The following is a 27,933-nucleotide window of genomic DNA, read 5'->3' on the forward strand; positions in this document are numbered from 1 at the left end:
GGAGCAGGCATGCACCCATAAATCCAGGCTGCCAGAGGTGGAAGTGGGGCATAGTAAGGTCATGGGCTGGGAGGGTGGAAGGAAGAATTAGGGAAAAGAATATGTAGAAACCCTCATGTTTGTGACCAGCCCATACATCACTATTGGGAAGCTAATAGTAACCTTGCTCACGAGAACTTTATACAAAAAAATTCACCTCGTAATTTTCCTATTATTTCTGTGTTTTGCTGTCTTTAGAGCTCTGTAAACATTTTTCTTTTGCACTACCCTCAAAAAAGGGTATAAACTCCCATTTTAAGGCTCTTTCTTTGGAATTTTACTCACAGTCTTCAAAGTCTTTCTTCACAACCTGTCTGAGGATGTGCTGTATAGATCCAACTTTGCTTTCATTTGGAGCCCATTTACCCAGAAACTGTCATTCACTGTTAAACATACACACATCAGTAAAGTATAATCTAATTTATTGATGTATTTTGTAATGATGCTGTGGTAAACTGTTCTGCTTCTTAGCCTCATACCTAATACTTCTAGAGAGCTCAGTCTTTTATCTGAAGGAACCCAAATTATGGTGCAGAGTCAGCTTGGAGGGATCACAGAGACCCAAGATAAACAGCTTGAGGATCCATTTTCGGGTTCTCACACATAGGTTAAAGAAATTCTCTCTTGGGGAAACATGTATTTTTTTAACCCACTGTACCCAAATCTGTTTTTCAAAAGGTCAAATTTTTCAATACTTAATTCTGAAATTCAATATAAGGCAAGCCATTGTCTCAAAGGGGTTGCTCACCTTTGAGATAACTGTTGGTATGATGTAGAGAGTGATATTCTGAGACAATTTGCAATTGGTTTTCATTTTTTATTAATGAAGGTTTTTGAGTTATTTAGCTTTTTATTCAGCAGCTCTTCAATTTGCATCTTAACCGATCTGGTAACTAGGGCCCAAATTACCCTAGCAACCATGCATTGATTTGAATAAGAGACTGGAATATGAATAGGAGAGGCCTGAATAGAAGGATCAGTAATAAAAAGTAACAATAACAATACATTTGTAGCCTTACAGAGCATTTGTTTTTAAGAAGGGAGTCAGCGACGCCCATTTTAAAGCTGCAAGAGTCAGAATAAAAAGGAAAATAACTATAAAAAAATAAATAATAAAAACCAATTGAAAAATTGCTTACAATTGGCCGTTCTATAACAATAAAAGTTACTTTAAAGGTGAACCACCCCTTTAAGGTAGCCTTAGATGCACAGATAATATCGTACTAAACAAATTTTCAAACAATATTTGGTGCGTGTATGGTGGGAAAAGAGCCGACCAATATTGGGAGAAGACTTGGATATTGGTTAGCTCGTCGATCAGGCTGGACAGAAAATTTTGATTGGGTGCCTTAAAGGCACCCAAACATCGCCCATTATTAGTGCTGAACTGTTAGATACAGGTAGAATTCTATTGTTTGGCGATTCGGTATGCGGCAGAGCAGCTAAAAATGTTGGCAACTCGGAAGTGATGTAGGGGGGGGGAAGTCACATCATACACATGTGCACAATGTCTCCTGAAGCCACCGGTTTTGCTCTGCGCATGCACACATTTCTCCACTGACCACTGAAATGTTCTGCTCAGACTGGTTTTTGCCCGAAAATCATACAAAATCGTGGAAAATCGTCAGAAATCAGGGGAATAAAAGTGACCAGGGACAGAGTCCAAAATCCGGTAACTCCCGAAAAAACTAGACCACTCCTCACTCTATAAACCCTAGACAAGGCCGATTTAATAAATAGGCAAAAGGGGCATTTGCCAGGGTACCCACCATCAGACCTTTCATCTGATATAACTTTTGACTGCAGTATCCCCCTAAAATTTGCTTTAGAGTCACCATGAGACAACCCTCATGTAGGCCATAAACCATTTTGTCGAACTTTTCTGCAGTTTGTAGAATTACCAAATACTACGATACTGTGAGCTAAGGAATGTTTATTACTTTTATTACTATTCTGTAGGGTTATGTAAAAAATGAAGTAACCCAAGGGGTGGAGAAATGAAGTGTGATTAGAACACATTTGCTGCCCTCATCAGACAGGAATTAGAACCGCAATATGCAAATTGGAGAAGACCTGAAAGATCATTTCTTGATTTGTCAGAATTTTTTTTTAAAAAAAGATTGCTTACGCTATTTACATACATGGGGCCTGTGATTAGGGATCATATTTTCTATACAGACTTGGATGCCTATATAGGGCAAAAAAGCATTTCAAAAAAGAGAAATAGATAAATTCCCCCAAAGCCACAATGAGACACTTGCAGCTAAATCTGACAGTGGGGCATGGGGAAGAGGGTAACTTTTTCTTCCATGGTCAGCATGTAACGGGGCCACTCGTGGCTGCTGAACAACCATTAACGGTGGAAGTGTGTGGACGGCCTTTACTGTAGGAAGCAGGTATACTCACAAAGTTCAGATGAACAACTGCACTCTTTATTAACAGATTATATTAGTTACACAATACTTCTGCAGATTACCTCTCTCTTTATACTTTTCTCACACACACTCACAGGCTGTGTTGCCATCAGGACATTTGTCCTGTATTTCAAGTTTAAAGTTGAGCAGGCATTGAAGTAGTCAAATCTGCTGAAGAAAGCTGAATTTGCACAAAGCCATCGAAGAGAGCCAAAGCTGACAACAAACTGCCATTAGGGGTTGGCACCACCTGCTTGCTGAATTAGAATATTGCTCAAACTAAATTAATTTACTTCTTTATAGGCAAATAAATGCATGTATCAGGGCTGTATTTTCTATATACTGTAGATGTGCATAGTTTGGTGGCTTAAAAGGGGTGTTCCCTGCTTAAAAGGGGTGCGGCTTTATCCCAAGGTCAATATGTATTCAAAGACTGTCCTGGGTATGAACTAATTGAGGAGAGTGCTAGTGGGGGGACGTGCCTAGTGCATGTAGCCAAAAATGTGTCTGGAATGTAAAATCAAGGTTTAAATGTGGTGGGACTGCAAAGAAATTGTGTAAAATGCTGTTAAGTGAAATTGAGTTTTGACTGTATAATTGAGATGGAGGGAACTGCCAAGAGTATAGTACATGGGTTCAAGACAGATTGAAGTGAAACAAGATGTAAAAGCTAGAATGTCATCAGAGAGAAAGTCTGGAGAGACCTAATGAGATCTGTGTTTTATGTTCTATTTACTCTAATTTACATGAGAAAGCACAGAGGTACATTTTTTTCTTACAGTGCTACATGACAACAGTTACATATGACAGGGCTCATTGCATTTGTAGTAGTCAGAACTTCTGCAAACGCATACTGTATAAAAGCAGGCATGCAAAAGCCTTTAGATTTACTGTATCTCATTTACTGGCTCACTGGCCTTGAAGCGAGGGAAGATTACACAAGTTGCCTTTAGGAAACTGACTCTAGAACTAGTCAGATGGGAACTTCAGAGTGCCAAGCAAAACAAAGAGCCAGGGGGTGCAGGTACTTCCCACACATCTGAATTCTTGCTCAAAATACTTCTTATTTTACAGACCTATTTCCGCTGATGAGTCTGTAAGGAACTGATACTGGCACCATCCCAATGATTAAATAGCTTCTTATAAAATGATTCTGTCATGATTTTTATGGTTTACTTTTAATTTTCTAAATTACACTGTTTACAAATAATTCATTCTACCATTTAAAAGGTTATTCTTGAACCAACAAATGTATTTTTTGAATCTGTAATATTGGTGTGGAGGCAGCCATCTCAGTGTTGTGTGCCTGATTCTGGGCTTTGAGAAGGAGCCAGCACTTCAGGATGAAATTGCTTTGAGACAGCTATTGTTTCTCCCCTTCTCATTGTATTTAACCACAACCCCAGTCGTGTTACCTAGACATGGTGGTAGTCATGAGAATAGCACCCAAGCAGGAACAAGCAAAGTTTTCCTGTTTGGGTGCTATTATCATGTCTACAACTAGGGCTAGCAATGCAAACAAATCTTTCACCAGAGTTGTCGGGGATCTGCTTATCTGGTTAGCTGCCTATTGTTCTGAGTAGCAGTAAAGATTGAGAAGTTTATCAGAGCCCAAGTCATATGGTTGGGGGGACCTGGGAAATGTGCATATATAGCCCAATGCTACACTTAAAGGGATTTTGTCATTATTTTATGGTGTAGTTTTTATTGATATTGTTTACACTGTAAATAAGTCACTCTGCCATATAAAATTACATTTCTGACTCAACAAGTGTATTTTTTTTTGTTGTAATATTGATTTGTAGGCAGCCATCTCAGGTCATTTTGCCTGATCATGTGCTTTCAGAAAGTGCTAGCACTTCACGATGGAACTGCTTTCAGACAGGTTGCTGTTTCTCCTGCTCAATGTAACTGAAGGAGTGGGACTTGGATTTTTACTATTGAGTGCTGTTCTTATATCTACCAGGGAATAGTCACTCATTACAGCTGTGCTGCAAGTTGGAGTGATATTACCCCCCTCTCTTTCCCCCAGCAGAACAATGGGAAGGTAACCAGATAACAGCTCCCTGACACCTGTACTACTAAAAATGCTCCAATGACATAGTGGTAGATATGAGAATAGCACTCACTAGTATAAATTCAAGTCCTGCAGTTACATTGAGTAGGAGACACAATAGCTTATCTGAAAGCAGATTCATAATGAAGTGTTGGCTATTTCTGAAAGCACAGGATAAGGCACAGTGAAAGTTGAACTTGTAATATAATACAAACAGGAGTCAACAACTCCAGTAGCACAGAAAGCATACTGTGCCAGGTTCTCAGGCAGAACATATGCTTCTATCAGCCATAGAGTGTTGTCAATTTAAAAAAGAAATGGTTCCAATGATTGGGAATGTGTTGTTGTAAAATGGTAAACATTTTACTCCAATTTAATGTCAAATCTGCCTTAGCAACACTTTTGTTTATTCCCTGCATAGGTCTACCAGGGAAAAATAAATCAGTTTAATTAATTACTTACAGGTGCCAACAAAGAGTTGCACAGCATCAAACATGTTTTAACTCCGCCATTTATTTCAACAACTGCAGGGTATTCAGTTAAACTGAGCAACCAAGCCTTCTAATCAAAGCCAATGCAAAGGGCATCTTGCGTCTAGCATATAACAGGAATGACTCACCTTTATAGGACAAGTTGGGTCCGTAATCCCTTAAACTTGTGCACACTTGCCCAGCAATGTCATGGTTTTCTCCCAAGGGCTGTGGAACACGGCCATCCATATGTTTGTCTGCATGTTATTTCTATAAACTTAGTTGTGGCTATATGCCTTTAATAGGGTTTAGAAATTATGATATGCTTTATCACATCTCTATATTTAGTTGGCATATTGCAAGAACAAAGAGATAATATGAACAGCAAGAATAACTGGATCTGTACTGGTGGAAACTCATCTGGCCCTAAGTTGCCCAGAACATAACCAGGATAAGCAGGGTAGTGGAGCCATTGATTGCTTATTTTAAATAAAGCTACCAACTTGATTTATTCCTTATATTATTTATATATTGTTCCCTATATAATTCCCTATATAATACCATTTAAAGGAGAAGGAAAGGTTAAAACTAAGTAAGCCTTATCAGAAAGGTCCATCTAAATATACCAGTAAACCCCCAAAGAAGTGCTGCTCTGAGTCCCCTGTCAAAAGAAACACTGCATTTCTTTCCTTCTATTGTGTACACATGGGCTTCTGTATAAGACTTCCTGCCTTCAACTTAAACCTCATTGCCCTGGGCAAGAGCATGCTCAGTTTGCTCCTCTTTCTCCCCCCCTCCCTTCTCTGCTGTAATCTGAGCCCAGAGCAGGGAGAGACTCAGGCAGGAAGTGATGTCACACCATGTTAATACTGTAGCTCCTATCCTAAACAAACAGAGAGTTTCTAGAGCTTTTTACTCAGGTATGGTAAAACATTCTACAGAATAAATATAGCATTCTAGCTTGTGCTATTGCAGCTAATCTATTGGCAATAAAACACCTCTGTAGCTTTCCTTCTCCTTTATAGCAGGGGTGCCAGAAAGGTAGATCGGTAGTAGGCCTTGTGGTGATCAATAGATCTCAAGACACTTACAACAAACAGCTTATCACCCTCCTATTTCATGATTTCAATTCAGATATTTATTATGTTGTGGTTACATAAGAAATAGTTGTTTGTTAAAGATAGAAATACACATTTTCTTATTAATCAATATAATATTTTCTATGGAACAGAATGCTAACAATGATTTTTTGGATGTAAATCATAATGGGACAACATCACTAAAAGTAGACCTCGCTTTAGTAAAGTAAGGGCACTTCCAAGTATATAGGGTAATTAATCACTAACATGACATGAGAAAGATCATTTGATATATGGAAGCAAATAAAAAAAAAAAATGAAGGCCAATTGAAAAGATGCTTAGAATTAGCCTAAAAAGTTAACTTAAAGGTGAACTACCTCTTTATCCAGAGAGGCTGAGCTACTATGGAATATTGTGACAAACAAAAGTCCTTCATTTTTTTAATGCATCTAAATGTACCATGTGTGTATTCCACAGTATAGACCAGTTGCACAAATATGGAATCTGCCATCAAGAAAGCTGTGAAACATGGCAAAACCCTTTCCCACAACTTCCTAGTTAACCTTTAATTTTCATTTGCTTTTTCCATGTAATAGGACAGTATCTTGTATCTAATAGTAATTAAGCTAGCATACATTATACATTTGTAGCACCTTAAAGCATGATACTTTTAAATATGAAAAGAGACTCACAAATAAAAGAGGGTAATTTGCAAACTAGAGGGTGGGGGTGCAAAGTGCAAAAACTTGAAGCAAACTGACGTATTTTTTGCATTTTTTCACCCTGCACTTTGCAATAGGAGCTTATGACTTTTGAGTTGTATTCATGAAGGGCAGGCTCGGGGAGGCATTTAGACACACACCTTCTCACCTGCTGCCTTGCACCAAACAATGCTGTGCTCTGCACCCAGCACCAGTTTTTTTTGCCAGAATTCCGGCTAGAGGCAGAGTGCAGATATGCCCCACACCCAAGTTTTTGTTGAATAAGCACTAAGGGGGATTTTTGCTCTTTCACATCTGTTTGGGGCATTAATTAATTACTTAGTCCCTATCATTACAGATAAAGGGTCCCTTACTCTAATATAAACCTGAATTGAATGCTTGATCATGATATAAAAGAAAACAAACATCACACTAGCATCTAGTGAATTCTCCATAACTGAATAAAAATAAATGGTGTTGCAGTTTAGCACTTTAGGGCACTGGTCCCTGGTGATGGGATGTTTACAAACCTTATACTGTTATGGGTAAACTGCAGATAATGCCCAAGGACTTGTCTTACTCTTATCAGGGCATTTAACCCATAGAAGGATTTCACACTTCATTTGTGTTTTCTGTCAGCAGTCATTCTAAGCATTTATTTCTCTCTGAGGTATTTTCTGGGAGGATTTTTAGCCTACTTAATGGTTATATATTTTTTTTCAGGGAAACAAGCTTTCTCAATCTGAATGAAACTGTGTAAATCCATGTAACAAGATAGGACACTATACACAGCATAAAAAATTAACTATTTATAAACAAACGTAACAGAAATATAGTTTGTTAATGTTAACACACAATGCTGAATAACTAACTTTACATATACATAGACATGAGTGCATAGAACTGCTTCCACATTAGTCTTATATTTTGTCTTGTTTTTTTGGCCTCATTAATTCTACAAATTAAAAATTGTTGGGGGTGTCCAGTTTGAACAATTGGTTTTAACTGGGTATTTAAGGATTAACTTCCCTTAACTATCCTCAGGCAACTTCTACAATGTCATTCCCCCCCCCCCCCCAGCGCTTGGATACAGCAACAAACAGTTTCCAGGCAATTGTTTCCGCAAGTATTCCTGAGCCTACGCAGCGAGTTGTACTACAGAATGGTGTGTTTTAATGCATGGCCCAAAGATCACGACCATCCAATATTGGCTTTTTGCATTGTCTCTTTTGTAGAGATTTCTCCAGATTCTCTATGTTTTTGATATTATGGACTGTACATGATAAAATCCCTAACCACTTTGCATTTTTAAAGAAAATTATTTAATCCGTGCAATATTTGTTCATGCAATATACTAATTCTTATCTTTAATTCTAAGAAACCCAGGCTCTCTGGGATCCACTTAGAATTACACCACTTTTTTTGTCACACTGTTCCAGCTTTTCTGCAGTGTTGCTGGCATCAAATTATTTTTTTTTTCAGAAAGAAATATTTTACAACATTTGATATATCTTTGTACGATCTGCAAAAAAAAAAACAAAAAAAAAAAAAAACCACAAAACACACAAATGGTTGTTGTAGTTAAGCCCTACAGAGTGAACAAAAAATTGTTCCGTTACCTTTAGGTTTAGATTTTGAAGCCACAGGATTGATAAAATGTTTGAAGAATCAGTTATAGGTTAGTGATCTATTATCCAGATAGCTCAGACATATTGCAATATAATTTCCCATAGTGTTTTATTTAAAACATATTTTGACTAATAAGACAGTCCAGTGTACTCCATACATGACAACCAATCCTATTAGTTTTTGATCCTCTGGTCCCAGGCATTTCAGAAACCTGTACAGCAAACGATGCAGATCTTTGCCATTGCTTCTCCTTTGCTCTCAATGTGCCGACACCCGATAACATGGCCTTGGCTCGAGGTGCAGTCAGATGTGGCAGATTTCTGTGCAAAATCTTGCATTTCAGCACATACATCAACCTCATCTGTGTGCATGCAAGCAAAGGCAAAGTATTTGGGTGTAGGCGCAGAGATGGCTAGTATTGTGAACAAAACTCCCATGCATGGCCAATAGCAGTGTGATATCTATTAGTGCAGTGATCCCCAACCAATAGCTCGTGAGCAACATGTTACTCTCCAACCCCTTGGATGTTGCTCTCAGTGTCCACAAAGCAGGAGCTTATTTTTGAATTTTAGGCTTGAAAGCTAATTTTAATTGCATAAAAACTAAGTATAGTGCCATGGAGAGCCTCTTGTAGGCTGCCAGTCCACTTAGGGGCTACCAAATAGCCAATCACAGCCCTTATTTGGCACCCCAAGGGACTTTTTCATGCTTGTGTTGCTCCCCAACTCTTTTTACATTTGAATGTGTGGCTCATGGGTAAAAAAGGTTGGGGACCCCTGTATTAGAGCATGGGACCAGAGCCTTCATGAAAGGATTCTTATTTGAGCTGAAATGCCCTCTCAAAGTGCACAATATCTACCCCATACTGTTATGCCCAAGTCAAATACTATATTCTGAACACAAACAAAAAGCCTTTAATAAAAATGTCAGGTATTTTACAGCTGCTTTTTTTCTTGTGATTGAAGTACAAAACTATTTCTCATAAATATTATGGAACATAATACAGTGAAATGAATAAAATGACTGCTAGATTCAAACAGAAAAAATGACTGCTATATTCAAACAGAAAAAAAAAAACTTGTAAGAAGCATAAGGAAATTTGACAGTGCCACAGATTTAGTTCGAATATGGAAATTTATTCAGGCTGACCCCACCCCTCCCAAGGCAAATACTAGCCCCTCATTTTACAATAAATGCGGATGTAGACAGCAAAGAGACATTTTGCTAACCCACGTATTACTCCACAATTTATCGGTGGTCCACATCACTCAGCATAAAACTACATAAGCTCAGATGTAGAAGATACAATGATTTTCACATAAGCAGAAATAGCCATGCAGAGTTTGTAGAAAGGCATATTTAATGTGGCAATATGCTTCAACTACACTTTAAAGTCCCCAGTGAATTAACACAAACCAGTATGGCTGTTAAAGTCCAGTGTTTTAAAAAGTAGTCCATAAGTGTAAAAACAAAAACAATTGTTTATAGCCATCCTCTGAGCCAAACAGTTGTAAATGAACTGAATTTTGCAGGGGGGGGGGTAAAGAGTTAAAAAAAAAAAAAAAAAAAAAAATATTTGGGGGCCATGGAATTTATGAAGTACACCCGGTAATGGGACAGGACAGGGGTCCACAATCCAAGATGACAGTGTTTGTTAGATTGTACAGCACACCAAAAAAGGCACTGTGATAGTATCTTGTCTTGAGAGATGACATCAGAACATGGTCATAAAGGCGTGCGTGGGTTCTGTTCTTGCAAAACCTCTGTAGCCCTTCCATGGCTTTATTTGGCTTTTATATGATCTTTGCCATCCAGAAATTGAATTTTATAAGCCGCAGCAGTCCCACAGAAATTTGAGAATGCCTGCAATTACTGAACTTTAAACAGATTTCAGCAAAGGTTAAGTGTGGCATCAGGTCCACTCAGAGGGACCAAAAGTTCCATTTGATTCCCAATCTACTCTTCATCATCATCATCATCTCCACCATACATATCTGCTAACTTTCTAAAGCGGGGGCCCCAGTCATTCAGATAGTTGTAATCATGCTCATTATTCGAGTTGGAAGAGTTCAGAGAGCTGAGCGATGCGGCCTCAGAGCCACTGCCTTCGTAATCAAACACTAAAAGAGAGTCGTATGGGGGAGCAGTGGGGTCATTGTCAGCTGCATCCAAGTTCTGAAAAAGAAAGAATTATTAGAAAAAGATTCTAGCATCTTCATTGAACATAGAAATAAGCCACCACAATGATTAGAGACCTACTTAATTCTAGGGGCAATCTGGTTAGCACGAGTTCCACCAGCAACCAAATGGTTAAAAATTAAGCAGCATTAATTTCTACTTTTCAAACTGAACCGTTTCTACAGGGATAATATTGGCTTTTAACAATGTAGAGAATCCATTAAAAGCAGTTTCCAGTCATGAGCAAAGCTGAACAGCTCACTAATGTCCACTAACAGGAAATTGGCCTGTTGAAAATACAACTTTCCCATACCCCATGTAAATGCATAAAGTACATCCCAAATGAGGCAAGAGTTGAAGAAAGTGCTAATGTGATATGCAGAGCTTTTAAAACCCCAAAAATAGTACAAATCAGCATTTTAATTTAATCTCAGTCACATCCTTGTACATGATTACTTATTAATGGGGAAGACAGCTCTTCGAAATAAGCCATCTTTGTTAAATTTCCTTTTAGCAGGCCATTAATGATTGGAATAGGCCAGTTGGTCTTTAGAATGAAATAGCCAGCTACCTCCAAGTATAAATATATCTTCATGTTTTAATTTGTAATAAGTCACTTCAGTCTAAAAATCCTGCAAAGTGTGAAACATGATATAATCACCCACAACACTTATTTCATGCTTATTTCAGGTGCTATTGAAGACTTAAAATGTTCCCTACTGAAGTACCCACCTAAATTTAGAGATGAAGAATGTCTTGGTAACTGGCCAATGGCACAGGAACAAGGAATATCAATCAAAAAAGGTAAAACTGGGGTCAAAATTCACTACTACAAGCATGGGACCAGTTATCTGGAATGCTCGGTACCTGGTGTTTTCTGGATAATTGATACTTTTCGTAATTGATCTTTTTCATAACTTGAAACTTCATACCGCAAGTCTACTAGAAAATCATGTAAACATGAAATAAACCCAATAGGCTAATTTTGCTTCCAATAAGGATGAATTCCATCTCAGCTTGGATTGAGTACAACATACAGAGAACATTAGAGAAAGGAAATTTTTAAAAATCGGGATAAAATGGAATCTATGGGAGACAGTCTTGCCATAATGCAGAGGTTTCTTGGTTTACGGGTTTCCAGATAACTTATCCCGTACCTGTATTACCTTTTTAGAGGTGCATTTATCAGAGGGTGATCTCACTTTCATCCTTTGATAAATGTGCTAAAAAATATTCAAGTGAACATACAGTGGGGGCATATTTATTAAAGCTTGAAACTAGAGCTTGCCAGTTTTGAAACACCACCACAGGTGTCAGTGTAGTCTAGCCTAAATATTAGAATATAATTATAATTTCTGGAGGTCCCTTCAGTAGATAAGGCTTTCTGAGATTTTAGTATTATAGCTGCAGTCAGTGTCTGACTGGCCCACAGGGATACCAGGAAAACTCCCGGTGGGCCCAGGTGTCAGTGGGCCCTCTTGCTTCAAAACATTTTGCATATTTCATGGCCATTACCTATTTCTATGAGAACAAAGACTAAATAGATTGAATTATAGATTATAGCATGTAAAGAAAACAGACTGAATAGAGGTTGCGTGAGGAGAGGAATTATAATACTGAGAGTGGGCCCCTGATCTAAGGTCTTTTGGTGGGCCCCTGGTCTTAAGATTTTTGGGTGGGCCCCTGGTGTCCCAGTCCGACACTGGCTGCAGTGCAATTTATGCAGGGGAAAATGAAAAATGATTTACTAACTGGCTGAAAACCTAGTTACACAACCATGAGACTAGCAAGGAATACTGTGAAATCCTGGTACCACACCTTGCAGAAGGACCTGTAGCTGCTTGTGTAACTCCAAAAATCGATAAAAAGGAGGTGGTTGCATAGTGTAAAATGTCATTTAAATGCAGCAAATTTAGTTTTAGGTTCAGTAGACACTTATGGAGGTTATAGTGAGCTCATACCTCATCAATGAAGTTACCAATTTCATCTGGGTTTGAAGGCCGAGGTCTGTAGTGCGGGACAGACATCAGGGTGGGGACCACATCATTCCTCATTATGTCTGGACGAGCATCTAGGCCTCTATGCAGCTGGCTCAAGTCATAATCCTACACAATGGCATATTCATAATTAATTTAATACTAGAGGAAATACTTCACTTCCATTTTAGATTTCTTCTATTCAAAAAGCACAGATTTCCGAATTCAAACTTTGATTTATGCACTCACCTGGTCCTCTTCACCTCCACCTTCCTCTCCATAATAGAAGATATTATCCCTGGTATCATCCTCTGGCAAAAGTAGTGGCTCTTTCACAACCTTCTTCCTCTTCAGAAACAGGAGCAGCAGCAAGGATAAGACTTCAAAGAAAAAGCAAGCAATTAAATTCTAAGCATCCAAGAACAGGTTGTGTGTGCCAGGCAATTAAATCTATACAAATATAAAGAAAATACACTGTTGGGTGGACAGTGCATAGTAGCTGTGTCTGGCATACAAAGGTCTTCTTCCAACGACTATTTGGGGTTTACCCGGCACACTAAACCATCAAAATTAGATTTGGAACCTGTCCTATAGAACAGCAGATCTACACAGGTCATCACATTTTTACTGGTGTTTTTGGGGATAGAGCAGCCACAACTTAAATCACTATGGGGCACCAGTAGACATCCTAGAAAGAGTCATGCTTGGAATTCAAATAACTTTACATAAAAATAGATAGCCAGTACAGGTATGGTATCCATTATCCTGAAGCCAATTGTTCAGAAAACTCCAATAATGGGAAGGCTCCCATAAACTCCATGTTAATAGTTTTGAAAAGGTACTAAAACATGTAAAGTATCTTGTACTTCATCCAGACTAAGCTGCATGAACCCTCATCGGTAATAAAACCCACTGGGTTTATTTAATGCTTCAACAAATTTTTTTAAGCAGAATTCAGATAAGGTGGTGCAAATTATGGAAATATCCCTAATCTTAAAAGCGCCAGGTCCAGAGCATTCCGGAAAATAGACCTAATACCTGTATTAGGGTTCCTGGGGATGACACTACACAGATTTTCAATATGCCTGTAAAAAGATGGTTTACCCCTAAGATATAATTACGACTAGTAATGCACTGAATCCAGGATTCGGTTCAGGATTTTTCAGCAGGATTCGGCTGAATCCTTCAGCCCGGCCGAACCGAATCCTAATTTGCATATGCAAGTTAGGGGTGGGGAGGGAAAGTGCGCGACTGTCACAAAACAAGTAAAAAAAAAATTCCCTTCCCATCCTTAATTTGCATATGCAAATTAGGGTTCTGTTAAGGTGGCCATACACGGGCCGATAAAAGCTGCCGACAGACCGAGTCGGCAGCTTATTGGCCCGTGTATGGGGGCCCCCGACGGGCTTCCCCGATCGAGATCTGGCCGAAAGTCGGCCAGATCTCGATCGGATGGGTTTAAAAATCCCGTCGGATCGCAGCCGCATCTGTTCTTTGATGCGGTCCCGCGATCCGACCGCCCGTTTGGCGAACGCTAGGATCCGATCGTTGGGCCCCAGTGGGCATATCGGAGGGAGATCCGCTTGTTTGGCGACATCGCCAAACGAGCGGATCTATCCGTGTATGGCCACCTTTAGGCAGAATCTTTCGCGAAGGATTTGGGGGTTCGGCCGAGTCCAAAATAACGGATTCGGTGCATCCCTAATTAAGATGGCGTAGGACAGTATTGTATAAACATTTTGTCAAGTGATTGTAATAAAAAAAAAATTAATTATACTTCAAAATGTTTTGTTCTGGAGGTCTCTGGGTTCAGATTAAGGTAACCCTTACCCAAACCTTGTTCCATCACTTCATGATGCAACAAGGTGAAGGAGGGGTTGCGTGACCGGGCCTACAATCCAACATTCACCCTATGGCAAGACTAGATATAGACAGACACACTATGAATATACTCACTCAGCAAAGCCAAGATTGAACCCAAGATCACAAGGATGATTGGCAAATCAAAACCAGCAACTAGTTTTTCCTGGCATTTTATTGCTTTTCCCTCACAGATGCACACAGTTGCGTTCACCACAGTCAGCTGCTGATTAGCTTGAGCATCAGCCAGAAGCACATAGATGCTGTAGTCTCCTTTCTTCAGCTGCTGTGTTGGACTGAGACGCATTGATGTTCCTGATCAAACGACAAAAAAACAAAACATGATTACAATTTATGCAGACTCCAAAGCAATTTTTTATTAGTAAAGTTTAAGGACCTGAAAATATTTTCTAAACAAAGACAAAAGTTAATGTGAACACACCTCAGCTAGGTGACACCATAGACATCCAAATCCATAGTTAATCTGGAGATTTTACATTTGCAAACCTCTAAAGATGTGAGAACTGCATGTAACATTGTAATTCCAATAGGGAATTAAGGATGTGTAATCACTGTATCGTGCTATAGATTAGAAATATATATAAACTACGGAGTTAGCCTCTAATAAAGGAACCCCCCAAAATAGACTGGACCAATATTTTATATTAATAGTGGCAGTCAAACCCCAAGTTCAAAATTAAGAGTTCATTTAGTGTCATGCTTATCTAGAGTCAAATGTTACCTTTGCTGTCAAGTTCAGCCTTCCATGTCAACTCTGAGCCATGTGAAAGTGAAACGCTGTATGGGTAGGTGTTTGGAGGGATGTCGGCATCAGTGATTGTTAATACTTGGGGCTCAGGGTTTTGATCACACATGGTGAAGACTCGAGGGCTGGGTACAGGACCATTGTCATTGATATCCAGCACATGCAGAATGAGTGTCCCGGTGCCAGTGCCAACAGGAACACCTGTTAAAGAAATAAAAATGTTTGTGAATACATATTAGTATCTACCAACTGGACAGAACTGGTTGTTCTTACTAAAATAGTATGTTTCCAAAAGATTGTAAAGGGTTTATGTACACCACATTTCATTCAGAAGAAGAAAAAAAAAAAGGAATATTTAATTACCGTCGTCTGTTACCAGCATGATGACTGTATATGTATTGTTCTTGACATACTCTGACTCCCGATCCAAGTTTCCATTTCCAGTGACAATGCCATTGTCCTTATTTATGGTAAGCCAGCGAGCTGGGTCATTGCCAATGAAGTAGCTGTAGTTAAACAATGAAATTAGTAAATGCTAGTATTGACTAGCAGCCGAGAGACATACTGATCCAGAACATCTAATTTACAAAATAGAGACAGCACAAGATTTTCAAATATATCTCCGCAAGAGGATTTCTGCTTGCAAGCGGTTTGGGTTAGACTGCTGAATTGTAGTTTCCAGTTAGTAAGCCTCAACTGGACCTATAGTGAACAAATAGACAGGACACTGCTTATATGTGACTTTTGCATGATGTCATGTGTGCAAATGTATTCCACTTCTATATGTTAAATGTTGGAGGGAAGGCAGAAGTTTGGACAACACTACAACCAACTGTACCCATCTTTATGAACTTTTTTTTTTGCAAATTACCTTAATTTTTGTATTTGTTGCTTATCAGGGTCCTGGGCTACAAGGGAAACTATTTTCTCGCCACGTGTAAGGTCCTCAGACACATCTACTCTGCTGACAACTGGTACAAAGACTGGGGCTTCATTGACATCCTCCACCGTCACAGTAACTGTAGCAGTAGAGGTTGGTAGTGGAACCGAGAAAGGTACAGCATTCTCTACAGTGATTTGTATCACATACTGCTTCCTTACTTCAAAATCCAGACCCTGTATTTAAGGAGTGAAGAGAAGAAATCATAAAGCTTCCTACAAACAATCAAAGAGCTGTTTTTCATTTTTCTTAGATAAAAGGGAGGGAATAACCCCAGTGCAGACAGCATCCTAGTTTCTATATAGCTTTATATTTCAAAATGAGACACCATAGGAATAGTTCTAATAAGTGTCATTTCTTCAGTCCTAAAATGAGAATGTCTGGTTAAAAGGGCCAGTTAAACATTTTATTTGCATTTAAAATGGATTAATAAAACTGTTTTGCCAGCAATAGTAGTTTGTTGTTGAAAGTTTCATCCTATCGGTGTGTAAAGAGACATGAACAATTAAACACAGAAGTTACATTTGAGTAAACTGCTTATTATAAATCTACAAAAGCAACAGTGCAGAGCAACAAGAAACAAAACCCTATATTCTTTGCAGTTGTGCTGGTGCTTACATGCACACAATAAGCTATACTTCATTACGTTATTTTTCGTTAAAGGAGACATAAAATACAAGAATGTGCCCGTGTGTTAAATTTTAAAGCACATTCCTTCCATATCAAAGTTTGTTACCTTATTGAAAATTTCTGCAAAACCATACTAGTCCCACCTACTGCTGCCTCTTTTCCCAGGCTGTGCAGGGGAGCTGGCAGCACTCAGCACTATAGGAAAGGAACCAATCAGCAGCTAGGCTGACCCAGAAATGGTCTTGTGCGACTGCAAGGCTGCAATTGGCTGTCCCCCTCCTACTGCGCTTTTGGTAGGTACCATTAGGACAAGCCCACCCTTTATTTGAAAAAACCGACAGGGACCAGTGAACATCTTTAGGGAGCTCCAGTAAAGGGTCCATTTTCAAAGACAATATTAATTTACCAAAAAAGTAAAACCAGCACCATATAGTATACATCATTGCCTACAAATTTTTTTTTTAAATTTATTCTATAAGTCGCCTTTAAAATCTCCATATTAAATTCATAATAATTTATAAGTGACAGGGGAGCACCAAGGGCATAGTAAAAAGTATCCTATCTGGTAGTAATGAAGACCTAGCAGAAGCTAAATTATACCCAAAATATGAGTGAGAACAGTGTGCAATATTTTGATATTGCCATCTTTTCAGGCTGGTCCTCAGAAATGCAAGCCTGACTGAGAAAGCTCCTAAGCAGCTACATTTTTAAATCAAAAGATCAACGTGCCGAGCTATAAAGTGCTTTTTAAATAGATCGGTCATCTACCAGATCCCTGTACTTAAAATGAGGCAATCCCCATGTGTTTCCATTCTAGAATGCAAACAAGAGGCAGCAATTGAAACTTGCAGGCTGTATAGAAAGCTTCTTGGCTTTTACAGTAAATCTCTACTATAAAGGGAGATTTTATAACAGCTAAAAAGGAAATGTCTGTTCATTGGTTGTTATAGGAGATTTGATAGTGTGGCAAATGTTGCAGGGGAAATGTAATAAGTCGCAAAAAGAGCAAAACAGTTAGCACAAATTAGAATAAAAAGCCCCATTTCGCAATGTTATACTCTTCCTTAAACTGTTATTACATTACGAATTTTAATTGCGCATTGCCCACTTTAAGAAGTGCTTGAAGGTGTCAATCTTTTGTAGCAAACATCTTTTTCAGTAAGACATTTTATTACATTCACTGTGCACAGGCGCCAACGGAAGTGGTCGCTAAACAGTTTCCGGGTTCGCAAAAGCTATTAAATTAAATTCGCACAAAGGCAAATTCGTTTGCACAGAGGCATAACTTTTCACATTGCGAATATTTTTACTGTTGCCGACTTTTATTACATTTCCCCAATAGAGTTTGCAGTTGCTCTTCTACTTTTGGCAGTTGGATACCTTTCAAAAATGAAGAGCAGTGTCAAATTGTTCAGTGATCACACCATACTAAAGGTTAGCTTTTTAAGCAGAATACCAGTTTAATAGTTCCTGCTCTGCACACGTTGCTAGGCATGATTTGTAATTTGCCCCCTAGCACATTATAGCCCAGTGTACAGGAAATTAACAGTGATAAATAGTGCACAGCAAGGTCAGGTCGTAACAGTCATGTGGGAGTCAGATGATACACTTGTCATGCGTGATACATTTTAACAAGTTTATCCTACTCAAAAGAAAATTAAACAATTCTGAAAAATAAAATAAAAAATAGAAAGTAATCAAAGAAAATATTACTTTACACTTGGAAATGAGAGTGACTATTAAATGTATGCTGTATCCATTTACAAATGTATAATATATACATACATATACACACACACAGAAGTCAAGCCTCACCTTAGCAGTTGTTAATATTCCTTGATTAGACTCTGGATCCGTGGTAATATTAAAAAACCCTCCCTCGTTAACCCTAATCTTGTAGACTGCCTGCCATGCAGCAGTACCAGGCATATCCAGGTCTGTAACAGACAGTCTCTGAACTTCAAAACCAACTTCATTCTCTGGGACCAGTGCTGTATACTGTAAGTGAAAAAAATCAAGCTAGGTTTACCATATGAATCTACAGGAATAAAACATTTGAGTCAAACAGGTGTGTAAAGGAAACATAAGCCAGTCATGCTTAGATAAACATTAAGCTGAAAGGGTTTGTTTGAGTATGATGTACAGAATGATATTCTGAGGCAATTTGCAATTGGTTTTCATTTTTTATTATTTAAGGTTTGAATTTAGCTTTTTATTCAGCAGCTCTTACATTTGCATTTTAAGCAACCTGGTAGCTAGGGTTCTAATTACCCTAGCAACCATGCATTGATTTGAATAAGAAGCTGGAATGTGAAAGCCGAGTAATAAAAATTAGCAACAACAATACATTTGTAGATTACAGAGCATTTGCTTTTTAGAAGGGGTCAGCGATGCCCATTTGAAAGCTGCAAAGAGTCAGAAGGAAAATGCAAATTACTATAAAACTAAAAATTAATAATGAAAACCATTTGAAAAGTTGCTTAGAATTGGCCATTCTATAACACACTAAAAGTTACCTTAAAGGTGAACCACCCCTTTAACATTATGAAATATTCAGCCTGGGAGCTCTGAACTTACAGTTTTTGAATCAAAAATTGGAGCATTGTCGTTTGCATCCGTGATCTCTATAACAGCTTTTCCCTCTGCAGTCAGTCCTGCACCATCCAGATCTGCAGCTTGCACAGTAAGTGTATATTCTGGAAATTTCTAAATACAAATTAAGGGAATTTAATGTGTCTGAGAAACACAAACATACATATTTTCATGAACTGACAACCGACAGAACACAACATGAATATTCCTAAGGTTGGGGCCTTTGTTTTGGACCTAAATACAAGTTAATAACCTTTTTAAAGTTTTTCTATTTTTTTTTTTAAAAATAAAAATGTATGGATTAGATTGAAAGCAGTGGCACATGGATGATCTGTAAGTTTCCAGATAACTGCAGGGATCAAACCATCTGCAATTGTTGCAAACTACACTGCATTGTAACATAAGAAACGAAGTGTGAATTTTTGTGGTCAATCTGATTAGGTGCTAGATTCCATGTGCCATTAGATTAAAATTTCTCAGATGAAGGGCTAAACTACATTGGAGGTTGTTGCAGAATGCAGTGTTCCATTCCAACAGTTCTCAGTCTCATATTTGGACCCATGCAACTGCATCAGACTTTTAGAATGTGATCTGTTGATTCTACAAAATCTCTTTTGTAGTCTATCTCCAAGACAGGGACATTTTCAACACTGATCTAGGGCTTGATGTGCTCTTGAAAAAGCAGTGAGCTATTTAAGTCAGATACAAGTTGTGCCTCACCTCTCTGTCCAAACCTGTCCCAATCAAGCTAATGACTCCAGTTTCTCGGTTTATCGTAAACAAGTTTGGTATTGGTTCCTCAGGATCCTGCTTCAGAATGGAATAGGCAATGACACCATTCAGGCTGTCTATGTTGTCATCATCATCTGTTGCAGATACAGACATCACCTTGGTGCCTGTGAAAGTAGAACATTCCTTAGACTCTACAGCCAAATTTGCTATTACAGCAAATGCCAGAGAGGCTGCGGCAAGCTGCCACTGACCAATGCTTTATAGAAGGCCTATGGGGGCCTGTTTGTGCCTAAGCCTTGAAATTCCAGAGTTTGCTTATAATTTCAGTCTATATGCTGAAAAAGGGCTAGTTAATGTGTTTTCTAAAAATAGTCTTAAGTGCTTACCTGGCTGCACACCCTCCCTGACAGATCCTCTGAACACAGGCTGTGTGAACTTGGGACGGTTATCATTCTGATCAATCACAGTGACTGTTATTTCCATCGGCTCCTCCACAGAAGCACCATTCTCAGAAACAGCATGAGAAAGCAGCTGAAGGAAAAAATTAGGAATGGTCAGCTCCTGCTAAGGTCAATTCTCAAGAGCTGCCGTAAAGGCTGCAAGCTACACATTCAAATTACATCATATTCCTTACACAGGAACTCACCACATATTTCTCATATTCTTCACGATCCAAAGGCCGGGTAACTTGCATCCATCCCGTCTCCTTCTCTATACGAAAAATGCCTTCAGGAGGGGTGTCTGCCCCTTGCCCAGTAATACTATAGAAAACCTTACTTAACTTCTCTTTGTTGGATTTAATCTGTTAGAAGAAAGGGGACAGAAAATGTAACATAACTTGGGAAGAAGACAATTTAAACCTCTGTATTCCAATGATTTCAGTCTATGGTGCACCGCCACTAAACTCTGCATCACTAATCACTTCCGACTGACAAAACCTGAGGTAAACCTCCAACCTAGAAATCATCAGACATGACCAATAATCATCCTCTACACTCGATCAATGAAATCAGTGTATCCAAATACACAGGACTTTTCCTTTGAACAGACAATGACTGACCTAAAACATTTTTAATCTGCACTAAATATTGTCTGCAAAACTTTAACGGTCCACACCTTTCAACTCAACCTCCTCACTAGCCCGTAAGGCCATGCAGACAAAGGTCAACCCTCAGTCATACCAGGAGGGCAGATAGCCCTGAGCAAAAGTCCACCAGTAAGATTACAGACAACTCATTTTAAAGATATCAATGCCTTGGCAGTAATGCATTCGACCAATCATTCTGCACATGACAAAAAAGGCAGAATTCTAGGTAGACAGCATTGTGGGTGGAGTTTGCATCCAGAAGGCAACTATAAACACTACAAATTTGTGGCCCGGGCACACCGTTTTAAACCACTTGTTACTGTGGAAATTTGTCTCAGTTGAGTAAATTGCATAGGGCTAGAGAGTACAGAGGGGCAATGTGTGTAACCAGTAGGTTATGTGGCAGGGACCCACAGCAACATGAAGTACATAGAAACAATGTCTGATGCTTTGGGTTCTTTAAGAGCAGGAATGTATGAACACAAGACAAAAGCATTTGACAATAAGATGCATAATTGAATTCAATTTACCTGCACAAGACGTTTGGGGAAAGGCCCACGTTCATTCTCAGAAACCTTGATAGGAGGGATGACCCAGTCTCTCTTCTTCCTTTTCAGGCCGGTGTGCTTCTCTGGAAAAGTCAGCACTGGTAGCTCTGAAGATCTTGAGCGAGCTTCCTGCACATATCATTTGTAACATTGTAATATAGTAAACACTACATAGGACGCAAAAAAATCCTCATTGTGTGTCCGTGCAAGTAGCTTGATGAAACATCTCGGTACAGCTTACGACTGCAAGGCTGAAATCATGCTCTGCCTGCTTTTTGGACACCACAAATTCTTCAGCCTAGAGATAGCTGGAAGTTTAAGCATTGTGTTGTATGTGGCATCATTGGCATTCATAGCAGCTGTTGACTAAAGGCAAATCAAAAATGCAGCCAATTGCAAAATACAAGATTGCTTGTTGTGTAGGCTGTTCCTACTTAAAAAGTCATTGCATATGCCTTAATACGGTGTTATTCAGTACACAGTCGTCTCAACACTACTCATGCCATTGGCCTCAAAACGGGCTACTTACCCCCAGATTAACTGAATGAAAAGCACAATGACATATCAGTCATATTTATTTAAGCCACTTAAAACAATATCTACAAATCTGTTTGGTCAGGGCTGTAACTTTGATATGAAGTGGATGCTGTAAGTTTTATATTTGCAGAGCTTGAAACCCACAAAATGTACTTAGTACATTCATTTATATTTAAGCCCATGCTGCACCTACATAGCACTTCAATTGAAGAGGACACTCGCACATCCGTGCTCGGTGCACAGTGATTGGAGGATATGGCAACCTCCCAGTGAACTGCATAGAAAAGAACCACACGAGACTTGTGTCTGCAGGGCAAGCCCTTGCAAGAGTTTTACTGCGGTCCACAGTAAAACTCTTGCAAGGGCCTGCCCTGAAGACACAAGTCTCGTGTGCTAGTGTGGTTCTTTCCTATGCAGCACCTACATAGCGTAACAATACATGGTAATTTCACGGTTTACAGTAAAGCAAGTAAGGCAGTATACCTCCCAAATGCTCCAGCATAAGTGCTAAAAAAAAATGCCCAAGATGTCAATGCATGCCCCTGTAGCACACACTGACATTTTTTTAGGGCTTTAAGCTGGCCAAATGTAAGCAGAGAGCTAAGCAGTATGGGAGTACTAGAAAAGAAGAACTTTGTTGATGGCATTCAATTTGTGCAAGTGTAGGAGAGATTAATGCTTTAAATGTATCCATTTCTGTACTTAAAGGAGAGTACATTGGCAATTTTTCAGTGAGCGTATTGGCTTGGTAGGGGTTAATAGAGTGCTCATTGGCCATTTCTACAGTGATCTTACTGGCATGTCTGGGGTTCATATGCTTGTTATCCATTTTCTTTAGTAACTATTGGACAGCAGTACATCTGGGGTGTGGTCACAGAGGGGGCATGGCTGTTAAGCCACACCCAGTGAGGCAGGTCTTTTTGTCCCTCTTACTATTTTTTCAAATGTTGGGAGATATGCAGTGTTGGACTTTGGACACCAGGGGCCCACCCAAAAACCTTAGACCAGGGGCCCACCAAAAGACCTTACATCAGGGGCCCACTCTCAGGACCAATATAATTCCTCTCCTCACGCAACCTCTATTCTGCTAGTCTTTTCTTTACATGATATCTTTTATCCAATCTATTTAATCGCTTTGTTCTCCTAGAAATAGGCAATGGCCATGAAATATGACATGTTTTGAAGCATGAGGGCCCACTGACACCTGGGCCCTCCGGGAGTTTTCCTGGTATCCCTGTGGGCCAGTCCAACACTGGAGGTATGATAATCCTAACAGATCCATAACCAACCACTCGATAGTCTGGCTAATGGGTAGGGTTGCCACCTGGCTGGTATTTCAACAGCCTGGCAAGTAAAAGTAATGCTTAAAGCCAATGTTCTGAATAGTGCATAGGATTATTATTAGGCTGGTATTTTCCAGAAAAAGTAGCAACCCTACTAATGGACCAGTGGCACTTCCCTCTACTGTGCCAAGCTGTAGCTACCAAGTATAATGTTATCGAGCAGGTCTGTCCAACTGGCATCCTGCGACCCCCCCCCCCACATAAAAGTATGACTGTTTACCTTGTATAAGCGTTAAAAAAGTTTTAGTATGGAGATTAACTGGCCCACTGCATTGCTTATGCCTCAAACTCCGACTGTAATACCACTGCAGTGTTCACAAACCTAAAGCCCTGTACTGGTCACACCCAAGACTGAAAGCACCTATATTGTTCACCTGATACAAACTACTGGAGGGGCACCAGAATTGTGTCACTGTATGTAGCACAGTATTAACTGTTCATTTTAGAGAGTGTTTCTGATAAGGGTTATTGTCTCCTGCTCTGTTCCGCCTGCCCTATGCCCCTTTGTGTGTGCGCCCTACGGTGCTTGTGGGAAGTGGGCCTGGTAGGGTTTGTCAGCATTTGGAAATTGTTAGGGCCATATCTATAAGTCAATTCCACTGGACTTGCTGTATTTTTTTATTTCCTTGAAAAAGTTTTGCTAGTCATCAGACTGGCATTCGCAATTCAGAATGTCCTGTACAAAATTATTTCTGGTTATATACCCTGGAATCTTACTCAAATTAGTATAATCTGTTTAGTAAAACCAGCATGGGGTCAGAGGCCTCAGGAGACCAATGTGTGGATGGTATTAGCAGGACAAAGTAGAAATTGTATGCACCTGACGAAGGGGCCTGCCCCTGAAACGTTGTGCTGTTTGACACAATAAATCCATAGGGGTATATCCCCTTTTGCATTCTATTCTGTGTGCCGTTTCCTCATTCTTCGTTTCTGGTATTAGCAGGAGCCAAGGTGTTATTTGTACTTCTTACTATAGATATACCATGACCTGGATGAAGGAGAACCTTCACAGACATGTTGTTAGCAGCCCTAAGGTGTTTAATGAGTATTTAACATGACTTAAAATTTTCAAGTGATATCCCTGCAGTGAACACTGTGGGGTTTTTTGTTTTTGTTTGCTACCACCATTAATATGGACATGGTCTTAAAAGTTTTTATGGTAAGATGGGTGTATTTTAAACTGGGAGGGGTCTACAGTGGCTTCCATTATTGTCCCTCCACCGTGTAAGCCAGAAAAATTCCAGCCCTTGGTACCGCACAGCACTGTTCTAGAGTGACAAATCCTGAATAATTGCAAAATATAAATGCAAATGACTGGTGCCTTACACCTGGACAAAACTAGTCTGCTACTTTCCACCCTGTTATAGTGGCATCAAGCTTACACCTAAAAATACCAAGATTAAACCAAAGCTGCTTTAAGTTAAAGTAGCAGAGATTGTTGGCGTCCCTGGAGCAGAGGCACAGAGAATGATAAACCTGCATACATATTCTTCGGCACACCACTTACTTTTCCTTTTTTCTTTAGGGTGCATTCAACTCCTCCAGCTACTTCCAAGCCTGGTTTTCATACAACAATTCCCATAGGGAGGAAGCACACCAAACATATGATTTTGCCTTTTAGGACATTTATTCAGCAGTGTTGGCACAAGCTTTCGGGGTCAACCCCTTCCTCAGGTGAAATAAAAATCAAGTGAACATCATTGCATTAAATACCTTTAACACCACGTGAGCTATCATGTGATACAATTAACTGTTTAGTGCTCGATCCCATTCCTCTTTATATAATGGTTTATAAGTATCCCAAAATTCATGAAGGAAAGAAGAATCCTTTTAGGAAAATTCATTGCCTGCAATATAACAATAAATACTATAAATAACTCATTTAAAACATACTTGTATCAAACATTATTTGCAACAATATTAAAACTTTTACAAAAAGCAATTAATACATTATCCTTCACCGAGTAACGTTACTATTGTAGCCTAATAGAGGCTTGTTACATATTATAAAAAACATCTCATGTTAAAACTTTCATTTAATCCCATAGGTGTTAGGGAATCCAATCTTTTTATCCACACTGCTTCTCTTTGCAGCAACCGTTTTCTTATATTACCTCCCCTCTCAGTAGTTACCTGTTCCAATATATTCCATCTTAATTGGGCAACCGTATGTTTATTATGGAAAAAATGTTTTGCCACCGACATTTCAGATAAATTTTCTCTCTTATTTTCCTGTTTCTCTGTATCTGGTGTAAAGTTTCGAATACTACTTTTATGTTCATTTAGTCTAGTTTTTATAGATCTACTCGTCTGTCCCACATAGGTAAGTCCGCATGGGCATTTTATCATGTAAATGACTCCTGTACTGTTACAGGTAAAATGCCCATTCAATTTTATTGGATAGCCCTTGGATGGATGTGCTATAATGTCCCCTTTCAGGATACCATTGCAATGTGCACATTCACCACATCTGAATGTGCCATTTTTTAAAGGTGCCAATAATCCCAAATTTTTATCTTTTTTTAGGATTTTTTTAGTCACTGTCTGTCCTATGGATTTTCCTCTTCTATACGAGAATAATGGCTGATCTTTAAACAGTTTACCCATTTCTCTATCTTTTTGTAGTATCCTCCAATGTTTCAAAATTATTCGCCTAACATATGGTGTCTGGCGACCAAAAGTTGAAACAAATGGTATCTGAGAATTTTTTTGTTTCCCCTTTCTTTCTCTTCTTATTAATAACCTTTTTCGTTCCATTACTTTAAGGTCTTGTTTTACCTCATTAAGTTGGTCCCTGTCATATCCCCTTTGTGAGAATTTTTTTATCATAGCATCAGCTTCCTGTTCAAATACATTTTCTTTAGACGTAATACGTCTCACCCGACTTAACTGGCTGCGTGGAAGTCCTTTAAACACCCCCGGTGGGTGACAGCTTGATGGTAACAATATTGTATTACAATCTGTAGGTTTATAATGGATTGCTGTAGACAGGGTATTATTTTCAATAGATACTTTAACATCCAAAAAGGCTAGGTCTTGTTCCGACCATACTGAGGTAAATTTGATGGTATTATGTACCTCATTTAAATTTTTCACCATCATTTCAAATTGGTCCACAGTACCATCCCAGATCAGAAAAATATCGTCCATATAGCGCCAATACTGCAATATATATTTGTTCCACATATTGTTATTAAGGATATACTTACTTTCAAAATCATGCATAAACGTATTTGCATATATAGGCGCCATATTGGCTCTCATAGCGCAGCCTATCTGCTGGACATAGTATTGCTCAAAAAATACAAAATAATTTCTGGTCAATATCATCTCCAAAATTTCACAAGCAAAATTAATTTCATGATTTTTTTTTATCCAATTTGGTTAGGTATTGTCTTATGCTTTCAATGCCCTCACTATGTGGAATTGTAGAGTATAGATCACATACGTCCAAAGAGCACAAGAGTACCTTCCTTCCTTGGGTTTACATTCCACATTTATTCCGATGAATACACCAAAATGTATTGATATGTTTGAATGTTTGGTAAGACATGACCTCACAGCACTTGCTAGTAAGCATGATAAAAGAAATATAAAAAATAATAATATGTCAAAAATGGAAATTAAAGCCTTAAATGATCTAAAAGCATATGATGATATTATTATTCAGTCAGCGGATAAAGGCGGTGCTACTGTTATTTTGGATCGAGAAGCTTATATTAATGAAGCACGCCGACAGTTGGGAGATGCAAATCGATACAAAAAGCTTACTTTCAACCCAACTGAATTATTTAAGAAACAAATAGATTACTTTCTAGAAGGTGCTGTGAGGGATGGTCTTGTATCACAAGAAATGTTTCAGGTACTTAGTGTTGAATGTCCTCAGATACCATATATATACTTTCTACCAAAGATACACAAATCCTTAAAAAATCCCCCAGGGAGACCAATTGTGTCAGGATGTGGATCAATCTTACAACCATTAGCTATATATTTGGATGTGATTTGTCAACTAATTTTTTCTTTACTGCATACCTGTATCTAGGATACCACTGACTTCCTGGATAAAATAATGGATGTAAAACTGCCAGACAGGAAGGTACTCTTGTGCGCTTTGGACGTATGTGATCTATACTCTACAATTCCACATAGTGAGGGCATTGAAAGCATAAGACAATACCTAACCAAATTGGATAAAAAAAATCATGAAATTAATTTTGCTTGTGAAATTTTGGAGATGATATTGACCAGAAATTATTTTGTATTTTTGAGCAATACTATGTCCAGCAGATAGGCTGCGCTATGGGAGCCAATATGGCGCCTATATATGCAAATACGTTTATGCATGATTTTGA

The 27,933-nt window shown here is 38.9% G+C and overlaps 1 protein-coding gene across 1 annotated transcript in view; it reads right to left on the minus strand.

Moving 5' to 3' along the window:
- Positions 1 to 9,280: 9,280 nt before the first annotated feature.
- cdh3.L (cadherin 3 L homeolog) overlaps positions 9,281 to 27,933 on the minus strand; it is a 34,217-nt gene continuing 15,564 nt past the window's right edge. The window contains exons 4-16 of the mRNA XM_018256905.2: positions 21,681 to 21,827; positions 20,710 to 20,865; positions 20,450 to 20,594; positions 20,052 to 20,227; positions 19,317 to 19,445; positions 18,555 to 18,737; positions 16,041 to 16,285; positions 15,533 to 15,675; positions 15,146 to 15,370; positions 14,500 to 14,718; positions 12,793 to 12,923; positions 12,529 to 12,672; positions 9,281 to 10,564 (exon numbers count right to left, since the gene is read on the minus strand). Coding sequence (XP_018112394.1) covers positions 10,346 to 10,564; positions 12,529 to 12,672; positions 12,793 to 12,923; positions 14,500 to 14,718; positions 15,146 to 15,370; positions 15,533 to 15,675; positions 16,041 to 16,285; positions 18,555 to 18,737; positions 19,317 to 19,445; positions 20,052 to 20,227; positions 20,450 to 20,594; positions 20,710 to 20,865; positions 21,681 to 21,827 — 2,262 coding nt within the window. The 3' untranslated portion in view covers positions 9,281 to 10,345. The remainder of the gene's footprint in view (positions 10,565 to 12,528; positions 12,673 to 12,792; positions 12,924 to 14,499; positions 14,719 to 15,145; positions 15,371 to 15,532; positions 15,676 to 16,040; positions 16,286 to 18,554; positions 18,738 to 19,316; positions 19,446 to 20,051; positions 20,228 to 20,449; positions 20,595 to 20,709; positions 20,866 to 21,680; positions 21,828 to 27,933) is intronic.

Source organism: Xenopus laevis, chromosome 4L, assembly GCF_017654675.1.
Source record: "Xenopus laevis strain J_2021 chromosome 4L, Xenopus_laevis_v10.1, whole genome shotgun sequence".
In the NCBI taxonomy this organism is placed as follows: domain Eukaryota; kingdom Metazoa; phylum Chordata; class Amphibia; order Anura; family Pipidae; genus Xenopus; species Xenopus laevis.